This window comes from Protomyctophum bolini, assembly GCF_963924005.1.
Source record: "Protomyctophum bolini genome assembly, chromosome: 20".
Lineage (NCBI taxonomy): Eukaryota > Metazoa > Chordata > Actinopteri > Myctophiformes > Myctophidae > Protomyctophum > Protomyctophum bolini.
In genome coordinates this window covers 762,245-773,896 of record NC_137881.1, presented here as the reverse complement: position 1 = coordinate 773,896, position 11,652 = coordinate 762,245, and the positions used below count along the sequence as shown (strand labels likewise).

The window sequence follows — 11,652 nt, the reverse complement described above, 5'->3', positions numbered from 1 at the left end:
GTGCAATTCCTTTTACTTTTATAGCAGAAACAACCTGAAAATAGATATACAGCTAAAATACTTTGTTGTTACGGGAACAACCTGAAGATATATATACATACTTTTAGACAACGTGAAGACAGTTACCATTTTAGTCAGTAGCTTTTCTCTTCATTATTTATCAGGGAACCACCAAAACAAAAAGACTGATTGTTATTTAAAAACGATTGATACGGATGGATAATGGTTATTTAAGGATGGATTTGTAATGGTTATTTAAGACTGATTGGTTGATGGTTATTTCAGACCGATTGATTGATTGATTGATTGATGGATGGTTATTATCTGCCACACTGTGAATGGTGACGTCGGCCTGTTGAGCGTTTTCAGCGAAACAATAAATATCACAGAAAGAAATGTGCTTTGCAATGAGATCTAGCATCCATAATAGAGAACAGACTGTGTTTAACAATGAGATCTAGCATCCATACTAGAGAACAGACTGTGTTTAACAATGCAAATAAAGTTAATTGGAACGGAATGCCATTTTGTCTGCATCATTTATTATTTTTATTTTTTTCAACACTGTATAAAGTACATAAAAGTCTGTCATGATTATATCTTTATTAGTATTATTTATTATTGTATGTAATTAAATTAAATCTTTATTAGTATTTATTATTATTGTAGTTTCCAGACTCATGCCTTGATATCATATCATATGTCATATTCGACCATATATATATATTATAGGCCTAGCCCAGTGATACTCAACCTCAGGCCCGCGGGCCACATATGGCCCGCGGGACCATTATGACTGGCCCACCAATGAAAATCTAAAAAAAAGAAGAAAAATAAATCTGGAAAATGAAATAAAAATAAATAAATCTGAATGAAGTTATCTTTAATTACATTATTATAAGTAATACTATTAGAGTTGTACTATTACTCGAACGAAAGAGTAATAGTACACAAAAGGGTGGGAGATGCAATGCAAATGAAAGACATATACTGTGTATCCCTATTCCCTGACATAATTTTATAGCTAAACGGACAGAATTCTATTTTATTTGAATGATGAAACCCAGCTGCCATTAATAGTTGGAAATGGAAATGGAAATTGCGGAAATTGCGGAAATGGAAATTGCGGAAATTGCGGAAAGTGCGGAAATTGTAATTGCGGAAATGGTGGAAATGGAAATTGCGGAAATTGCGGAAATGGTAATTGCGGAAATTGCGGAAATGGTGGAAATGGAAATTGCGGAAATTGCGGAAATGGAAATTGAGGAAATTGCGGAAATGGAAATTGCGGAAATTGCGGAAATGGAAATTGCGGAAATTGCGGAAATTGCTCTTCACTTATAGCTATATCTATTTTCAGGTAGATTGTTTTATTTTACTCAGTCAGCCATATCACTACTCATTTTTTTCATTTTTTCATGAAAAAGGTCATAGCTGGGTAATCTATTTTCAGGCAAATTGTGTTTATTGTATTTTATTTTACTCAGCCATAACAATTTATTTTCTGTTAACCAACTTGCTGGCTGACAGGCAGGCAGACAGCTACTCATAGACAGGCAGACAGACAGACAGCTACTCATGGAGAATTGGACAGGCAGGCAGTCAGACAGCTACTCATAGACAGGCAGACAGACAGCTACTCATGGAGAATTGGACAGGCAGGCAGACAGCTACTCATGGACAATTGGACAGGCAGGAAGGCAGACAGCTACTCATAGACAGACAGACAGCTACTCATGGACAATTGGACAGGCAGGAAGGCAGACAGCTACTCATAGACAGACAGACAGCTACTCATAGACAATTGGGCAGGCAGGCAGACAGCTACTCATAGACAGGCAGGCAGACAGCTACTCATAGACAGGCAGACAGTAAGACAGCTACTCATTGACAGACAGACAAATAACTACTCATGGACAGACAGACAGACAGACAGACAGACAGACAGACAGACAGACAGACAGGCAGGCAGGCAGGCAGGCAGGCAGGCAAAGAGCTACTCATGTTATGTTATTATGTTATTATAACAGCTACTCATGTTATGTGCAATAATTAGTTGCAGTTATGGAAACAGCTCTTTGTGTTTATGCAAGAAAATGTAACACATTTATTTATTTACATATTGTGTGCATGCACATTGTGATTGTACTTTGATACATTTTGCGAAAATAAAGCAATTGAAAGAGAGAAGTTATCAAGTATCATTAATGTCGTAATTTTATCTACTGGCCCCTGCCCCTTGCCATTTTTGTAATGTGGCCCACAGGTAAATCTATTTGAGTATCCCTGGCCTAGCCTATTATTGCATATCATTTTATTATTGTTGGATTTGCATTTCTTCAAATATGCACACTTACCAACTAATAAGCTTTCAATTGAACTACATCAAACTTTTCCAAACCGAGCACGTCATTTTAAGCGCGCACCAGCAAGTGCGTGTCGTGCACGCGCATGATGTTGCGCGTGCGTGCGTGCATGTGCGCTTGTGCACGTGCAAGCGGGGGGAAAAACGCACTTCCGGTCCCTCACGGAGCACGGCCCGCTCACAGCCAATCACAGGCTTCCGCGTCCCTCTGGGCTATGGCATTTGGGTCTCACCAGCCAATCGCAGGCGTCCGCGTCCCCCCGGGCTATGGCATTAAGGATGTGTGTGGCGGGACTTTGGATGTGTGTGTTCAGTCAGTCGTCAGACAGCCTGTGTGGAAGTGAATCTAAACATTAACAAAGTAAACGTAAACTACAGTCACACTCACAACAACAACTATAAACTACTGTCTGTGAGATGACACACTATGCTTCATGTGGTGAGTTATACTTTATTATAAATATGTTTGTAGATCTGCGTTAGTTTACTTTATACAGAAGATATGAACACACGACCAGTCGATCGGATGTCTAGCGAACAACAACTATTAAAAACAACACGGAATGTTTAAAAACTATTGGCTTTCACTTGTTCATGAATGAATGAAATGAACGCTGATGTTTCTGCTCTTATAGAAGTGGTTTGTTTTCCTTATAAATCTGTGTTGAAATGTAGCAACACAAAGGATGACCTGGTTTACTTGAAGTACAGTTGCTGTTAGCCCCTCTCGGAACCCTCCGTAAAGCTTTTATGAAATTTGGATGTCGCTTTGGGTCTAAAAAATGTCAAAAACTTCAGTAGCATTGGGTTCTGCTTGTAGGGCTAAGTTGCTGTGTGTGTGTGTGTGTGTGTGTGTGTGTGTGCTTTCTTTGCTTGCGTAACTGTTGACATCATCATCATCAGCACCAATAATGTAAAGCTTTGTGTATAAACTATTTATTATATGGATCTGAAACAATAACAATATAATTATGTTGTTTTGATGGAATATAATCCTGACTATATTGTAACTATTTAACCACAATCCTGCATTATTGAGGTTTTGAGGGTGTGTGTACTGTAAACACAAACATAACAGTGTCCCAATGCAAACATTAAATGCCATTGATAATGGATGGCCAGCTTTGAGTGTTTTTGTAAACACAAACATTGAAGACAAAAGTGAGGACCCAATGTGTGTGTGTGTGTGTGTGTGTGTGTGTGTGTGTGTGTGTGTGTGTGCACCTGTTCTTGTCATAATTAGTGGTGCACGATTATGAAATTATGACCGATATCCGATTTATTAGCAGGGTCATATCTGCCCATACCGATTCTGACCCATTCCCATATGCAGAGAACCACAATGGACCTCTGTATAATAATCCCCTAGGCATTTCCTGGGGTCTAGTAGGACTATAGTAAATAATACAAAATAATAATGAAAGGTAACAGTCGGGTCCATTTGCTCAGTACAATATTTTGGGGGCTTATTTAGAATGTGTGCAGGGTTGAGTATGTTGAATCTAGTTTGCATTAATGAGGATTTAGTTGACACGATGAAATAAAATGCAGATAGTATCCCGTGTGGGGCAGACGGCCTGTCACAGCCACATTTGGGAGAGCAGCAGCTTTGTTGTTGCGAGGAAAGGAAAGCGGTAAAATGAGACTCCGTGGTTGTTTTTTTCTCCGATTTAGTCCGACGGAGGGACACAGTATAACTCTATGGGGACAGTATAACTCTATGGGGACACAGTATAACTCTATGGGGACACAGTATAACTCTATGGGGACACAGTATAACTCTATGGGGACACAAAAGTGGGACCCGGAAGTATCTTTGGATGGGGCGCTCACATGACATCACAGCTAAAATACTGAATTGGCCCAAAGCCTGTTAATAAAGTATTCAATCAATAAATAGCATAATACTTTTCCAAGTGTTTGTTTTCACAACTGAATGAGATGAGCACACAGTACACACATTAAATGTAGATTATTATAATTTCTTTATGTATTTCTTTTGCTGGTGAAAACCGATTAAATTATCTCTATTGATACTTTTAGACCGTTCCGATACCGATATGGCATTTTTATGGACGATTTGGCACATTCCGATTAATCGTGCGTCCCTATTCATAATTAATAACAGTTATTTTCATGCTGTAGTTTCTTTTCATGCTGTAGTTTTCAATCTAAACTTTAGATTGAGATTGAAGAACAGAGGCAGCTCATACAAACACAAATACATGTGCAAATTAAATAACTCTTGTGCTACCTAGTACTTCACTATTAATCGAAAGGGATAAAAAAAGATTGTAAATCTGTGATCTAGATTCAGACGCCTATGAGGTCTCATTTCTAAATGTGATCCAGAATGGTGCAGCATTAGTTTGCTGTCCAGTTCATTTGAGTTACTCTTTATGTTAAGAGAGATACTTTAAAAGAGGGTTAGGGTCTGCTGATCTATGGATTGTTACTGTTAACTCTTTCCCTGCTGATCTATGGACTCTGTGTTAACTGATCTATGGATTGTTTGTTAACCCTTTCCTTCCAGGAGTGTGCTGATATATGGACTACATGATGAACTGTGAACTGTTAGCAACGTGTAGTGCCCTGGGGTACCTGGAGGGGGAGACATATCACGCCGAACCTGACTGCATAGGTGAGTAATATGACCACATGATCCAAGAACCAGCATAGACCAGTCAGGGGTCCTTGAGGGGTTCCAAGGGCCCCCCAGCTAAAACATAGACCAGTCCCTGTCACCACTGATAACAAGGAGTTGGTCTCAAGACAGACAGATTAAACCACTGATAACAAGGAGTTGGTCTCAAGACAGACAGATTGCAGATTTCTTTCAGAACAGAACAGCAGTGATGTAAACAGGTTTTCAATGTAATGAGTCCCAGGATGCAGGGGTGGTCTTTTAGAAATGAGTCCCAGGATGCAGGGGTGGTCTTTTAGAAATGAGTCCCAGGATGCAGGGGTGGTCTTTTAGAAATGAGTCCCAGGATGCAGGGGTGGTCTTTTAGAAATGAGTCCCAGGATGCAGGGGTGGTCTTTTAGAAATGAGTCCCAGGGACATTCTATGAGTCCCACTTCAACCACGTTAGGAGTCTTATTATTTTGCCATTTTTACAAATTGCAGCATTTAACTCCCATTTCATTTTATATGGTTATAATGAGGTTATATTCATGTAGAAAACAGAAGAATAAATTATTATAACTAAAGCTAGCAAAATAAATTAGAATATAAAACAGTACAGTAGTGCATGTTTTATTGCGTCCCTTAACCCATTCTGACCGGGAACCCATTTTGGTGTTAGCATCATGTTATGCTTTAGCTATTGAAAAATAGCAGATCTACAAGCTCATAGCGCGCCACCGAGTGGCGCGCTATGAGCTTGTAGGTCTGCTATTTTTGAAAAATCGAAGAACGACTGACATTTTTAGAATCTGATCTCAGGTCAGAATGGGTTCATCAGACCAGTGTGTGTCCAGTGGAAACCTCGTATGAATCTAATCTCAGGTCAGAATGGGTTAACTATAAACTGCGTTTTGGGATGCAAAATGCACCCTATTTTAATCTCTGGAACAGACCAGGACATTGCATGTGTGTGTGTGTGTCTCTCTCTCGCTCTCGCTCTCTCAATTCAATTCAATTAGCTTTATTGGCATGAATGTAATAGCTACAGTATTGCCAATGAAGTTCAACAAAAGAACCAAGCAAAATTAAATAAATAAAAAATATAACAGAAAACAAGCAAATAGAACATTCATTTTCACAATACAATATGAAAATACTGTCATACCGGTCAAAATGTACAGTATTAAGTGTGTCCGTGGTGTGTCGAGATGGTTCGTGTCAGGATAATAGTCACATTGTGTATATCTTTTCTAAGTGTCCCTCATTTTGTGACATGCAGTCACTTACTGTGCAGCCAGATGTGCTGCAGGTCCCTCTCCCAACACAATGAGTTGTTTGTCATTGTCATGCAACTCTTTAAACTCTCTCTCTCTGTATCTCTATGTCTCTCTCTCTCTCTCTCTCTCTCTCTCTCTCTCTCTCTCTCTCTCTCTCTCTCTCTCTCTCTCTCTCTCTGTATCTCTGTCTCTCTCTCTCTCTCTGTATCTCTATGTCTCTATGTCTCTCTCTCTCTCAGAGAGCGTCAAAGACCTGATCCGGTATCTCCGTCATGAAGACGACACGCGTGACATCCGTCAGCAGCTGGGGGCGGGGCAGATCCTGCAGAACGACCTTCTGCCAATCATCACGCAGCACGCCGCGGACAAGCCGCTGTTCGACGCCTGCATCAGGTAGAGTAGACCAACCACCACGCAGCATCAGGTAGAGTAGACCAATCACCACGCAGCATCAGGTAGAGTAGACCAACCACCACGCAGCATCAGGTAGAGTAGACCAATCACCACGCAGCATCAGGTAGAGTAGACCAATCACCACGCAGCATCAGGTAGAGTAGACCAATCATCACGCAGCATCAGGTAGAGTAGACCAATCACCACGCAGCATCAGGTAGAGTAGACCAACCACCACGCAGCATCAGGTAGAGTAGACCAATCACCACGCAGCATCAGGTAGAGTAGACCAATCACCACGCAGCATCAGGTAGAGTAGACCAATCATCACGCAGCATCAGGTAGAGTAGACCAACCACCACGCAGCATCAGGTAGAGTAGACCAACCACCACGCAGCATCAGGTAGAGTAGACCAATCATCACGCAGCATCAGGTAGAGTAGACCAATCACCACGCAGCATCAGGTAGAGTAGACCAATCACCACGCAGCATCAGGTAGAGTAGACCAACCACCACGCAGCATCAGGTAGAGTAGACCAACCACCACGCAGCATCAGGTAGAGTAGACCAATCATCACGCAGCATCAGGTAGAGTAGACCAATCACCACGCAGCATCAGGTAGAGTAGACCAATCACCACGCAGCATCAGGTAGAGTAGACCAATCACCACGCAGCATCAGGTAGAGTAGACCAATCACCACGCAGCATCAGGTAGAGTAGACCAATCACCACGCAGCATCAGATAGAGTAGACCAATCACCACGCAGCATCAGATAGAGTAGACCAATCACCACGCAGCATCAGATAGAGTAGACCAACCACCACGCAGCATCAGATAGAGTAGACCAATCACCACGCAGCATCAGGTAGAGTAGACCAACCACCACGCAGCATCAGGTAGAGTAGACCAATCACCACGCAGCATCAGGTAGAGTAGACCAATCACCACGCAGCATCAGGTAGAGTAGACCAATCACCACGCAGCATCAGGTAGAGTAGACCAATCACCACGCAGCATCAGGTAGAGTAGACCAATCACCACGCAGCATCAGATAGAGTAGACCAATCACCACGCAGCATCAGGTAGAGTAGACCAATCACCACGCAGCATCAGGTAGAGTAGACCAATCACCACGCAGCATCAGGTAGAGTAGACCAATCACCACGCAGCATCAGGTAGAGTAGACCAATCATCACGCAGCATCAGGTAGAGTAGACCAATCACCACGCAGCATCAGGTAGAGTAGACCAATCACCACGCAGCACACCGCCGACAAGCCGCTGTTGGACGCCTTTCATTGACAATAAAAGGATAATTTTACGTCATAATGTCTATTTTTATGTCAGGATGATGTACGATGATAAGAGCGCCCCTCACTTCACACGGGTGTGATTATTGTATTCCTACATGTCTCTAGTTTATATTCTGGTACAACTCTTCAATTCAGCAGCTTAATGCCAGTTGTCACCAGGTATGTGACCACACTGTACCATTAACAACCTATATAAGGCAGCATTTTATACATGTGACGTGTCAAACTAAGGGGAATTCATGACAAGCATCAGTTTTACACTAAAATCACTCCTTTGAGCTAAATTCGGCCTTAGACACTTGACCTCATCACATTTGTGACGAGGGCTATGGCCGCTCTTAGGCCAAGGATGTGTTTTTACTGCAAAACTAATGCTGCTTCTTCTGTGGTATCACAGCGTCCCTAATCACTCCTTCTTCTTCTTCTGTGGTATTTCAGACTCATGGTCAACCTGACGCAGCCCGCCCTCCTGTGTTTCGGAAAAGTCCCGGAGGATCCCGTTTTCAGACATCACTTCCTGCAAGTGGAGTGTTTTCTGCAGAACTACAAAGAGGTATGGGTCACGTTCTACAGGACTACAAAGAGGTACAATTCACTCATTTATCAGACGCTCTTAATCCAGAGCGAACACATAAAATACATAGAAATAGTCATCAAGGATCTTTCCAAATGCTTCATCGTACACCAACGGAGCGGCTGTCATGAGCAGGGCAGGAATGTCACGGCGTTGCCCCTCTCTTTGGCCGTCGTTGCCCCTCGAAAAAGTAACTGCCCGTACGGCCCGTGGTGCCCCCCCGACCGGCGCCCACAGAAGTTCATTTTACCGTTTACGGTAACCAACGTTCCCCTAAAGCCCCGCGCAGAACACATCTGTGTTGTAGTTGTGTTGCCATTTGCAAAGTGTTTTGATTCTTTTGCCGTACTTTGCCTTCATAACTACCCCCGCTGGCCGCTGGCCGTCATGACACACACACACACACACACACACACACACACACACACACACACACACACACACACACACACACACACACGCACTGTCTGACAGAGTAAACAGAGGGCATTTAGCCCACACACGCTGCCTACTAGTGTAGCTAATCTAGCTATCCGGTTAAACTGCAACTATCGCTCAAAACAAAATAATGTTTTCTACAGTTGCGACAGTGTGGCGGTCCTACAGTACGTTGCATGGTCGCTGGTCGGACGTTGGTCCAGCTGATTTATTTTTAATATAAATAGAAAACATCTATGCATATATAGCTTGTTGCTTAGCAGAAAAGGAATAAATAAATACATTTAAATATATTTAAAAATATATTTTCGTGAGCGGAAATAGGAGCTTCTTTTACTCAGATTTTAAGCGTTGTACAAAGCCAACTCTTGTCGTGACAAATCATGACAACAAACACAATTTTTCGGGCCGAACAAATAATGAGTGTCTGGTTTCTCTCTCTCTAGGCCTTCGCCAGTGAGAAGGTGTTCGGTGTGTTTAGTGAAACATTGTACAACCTTCTACAACTGGTAAGTGGCAACCTTTAAAAATAATCTTTCTTAAAGGACAACTTTTTCTTTCAACCAAGGTTCATGTTGTTATTAGAGAAAGTAAAAGATGAGTGTTCATTTTTTTCTTCATTTTCTGTTTTCTTTCGCTGATTTCAGCTGTTTTTGACAGGGGGGCGGGGGCATTCGAGCATGGGGATAAATATGTATATTTTGTGCAAAATTTTATAGCGATTTATTTTTTTATTATTTACTCCTAGTCCTAGTAGACTCAGGAAATTACATCCCTCTCTCTCTCTCTCTCCCCCCCCCCTCCCCTAAGGACTGGGAGGAGAGACAAGAAGAAGACAACCTGCTGATAGAGAGGATTCTTCTGCTGGTCAGGAATGTTCTCCACGTTCCTGCTAACCCCCATGAGGAGAAGGTAGGAATGTTCTCCACGTTCCTGCTAACCTCCATGAGGAGAAGGTAGGAATGTTCTCCACGTTCCTTCCTGCTAACCTGAGGAGAAGGTTGGAGTTAAATACATATCGGACAAATACAACATAAACATTGGGTTTATCTCCTTTCCTTCCTCATGTCTCCTCTGAGTATAGTGCAGGAATAAACCCTAAAAAAGAGGCTTAGTTTTCGAGGTACCCCTCCCAGAGGTAGAACAAAACGGGACATCGTTTTTTCATATCTTTAGGATGTCCTCTTCATGAAATGTATTGTCCCAAGTTTTACTTTTACTGCAAAAGTCATGAAATTAATCCATGAAGTGACTCACCACATAGGCAAAAAAATGCCTATCTGAAAGAGGGAGTTCCAAGAAAATCCACTGCCATTTTCTACCTGCTGATTGTTTTGACATCATACTTGCACAGATGGCCTACAGGTAGTATCCCAGAAGAATCAGAATGACAATATTTGGTTTTATTGTGAATCAGTAGCCTTTTATATAAGGCCTTAAATAGACGGAAATAGCACAAAGTTTCGTTTTCTGATCAATATTCACTTGTCTCTTTATCAGGGGTAGAACAAAATGTGACATTGTTTTTTCCAAATCTTTAAGATGTCCTCTTTATAAAATGGATGGTCAGAAGTTTTAGTTTTAGTTTTCATGTCTCCTCTGGTGTCTCCTCTGGCGTCTCCTTTCCTTCCTCATGTCTCCTCTGGTGTCTCCTCTGGTGTCTCCTCTCCTTCCTCATGTGTCCTCATGTCTCCTCCAGAACGTGGACGATGACGCCAGCGTCCACGACCGCCTCCTGTGGGCCGTCCATCTGAGCGGCTTCGACGACCTGGTGAAGTTCGTGGCGGCGGCGCAGAGCGAGCAGCAGTGGAGCATGCACGTCCTGGAGATCATCTCCCTCATGTTCAGAGACCAGGTGATCATCTCCCTCACGTTCAGAGACCAGGTGAGTGACATCACCTCTACATGTTCAGAGACCAGGTGAGTGACATCACCTCTACATGTTCAGAGACCAGGTGAGTGACATCACCTCTACATGTTCAGAGACCAGGTGAGTGGAGATCACCTCTACATGTTCAGAGACCAGGTGAGTGGAGATCACCTCTACATGTTCAGAGACCAGGTGAGTGACATCACCTCTACATGTTCAGAGACCAGGTGAGTGACATCACCTCTACATGTTCAGAGACCAGGTGAGAGGAGATCACCTCTACATGTTCAGAGACCAGGTGAGTGACATCACCTCTACATGTTCAGAAACCAGGTGAGTGACATCACCTCTACATGTTCAGAGACCAGGTGAGTGACATCACCTCTACATGTTCAGAGACCAGGTGATCATCTCCCTCATGTTCAGAGACCAGGTGATCATCTCCCTCGTGTTCAGAGACCAGGTGATCATCTCCCTCGTGTTCAGAGACCAGGTGATCATCTCCCTCGTGTTCAGAGACCAGGAGATCACCTCTACATGTTCAGAGACCAGGTGAGAGGAGATCACCTCTACATGTTCAGAGACCAGGTGAGAGGAGATCACCTCTACATGTTCAGAGACCAGGTGAGTGACATCACCTCTACATGTTCAGAGACCAGGTGAGTGACATCACCTCTACATGTTCAGAGACCAGGTGAGTGACATCACCTCTACATGTCCAGAGTGACCAGGTGATTGACATCACCTCTACATGTTCAGAGACCAGGTGAGTGACATCACCTCTACATGTTCAG

The 11,652-nt window shown here is 42.8% G+C and overlaps 1 protein-coding gene across 6 annotated transcripts in view; it reads left to right on the top strand.

The window, feature by feature from the left end:
* Nucleotides 1-2,691: 2,691 nt before the first annotated feature.
* timeless (timeless circadian clock) overlaps nt 2,692-11,652 on the top strand; it is a 59,557-nt gene continuing 50,596 nt past the window's right edge. For 4 of the 6 annotated variants that reach the window (XR_013965950.1, XR_013965951.1, XM_080791917.1 and 1 more), the window contains exons 1-7: nt 2,692-2,804; nt 4,899-5,006; nt 6,508-6,661; nt 8,415-8,529; nt 9,435-9,497; nt 9,799-9,900; nt 10,688-10,843. Coding sequence is in view for 4 of the 6 variants with exons in the window: in XM_080791917.1 (XP_080648043.1) it covers nt 4,913-5,006; nt 6,508-6,661; nt 8,415-8,529; nt 9,435-9,497; nt 9,799-9,900; nt 10,688-10,843 (684 nt within the window). In the remaining 2 variants the exon portion in view is untranslated. Of the gene's footprint in view, nt 2,805-4,898; nt 5,007-6,507; nt 6,662-8,414; nt 8,530-9,434; nt 9,498-9,798; nt 9,901-10,687; nt 10,844-11,270; nt 11,292-11,652 lie in introns of those variants that run through there. The other 2 variants (XM_080791918.1, XM_080791919.1) reach the window with 2 other exon arrangements.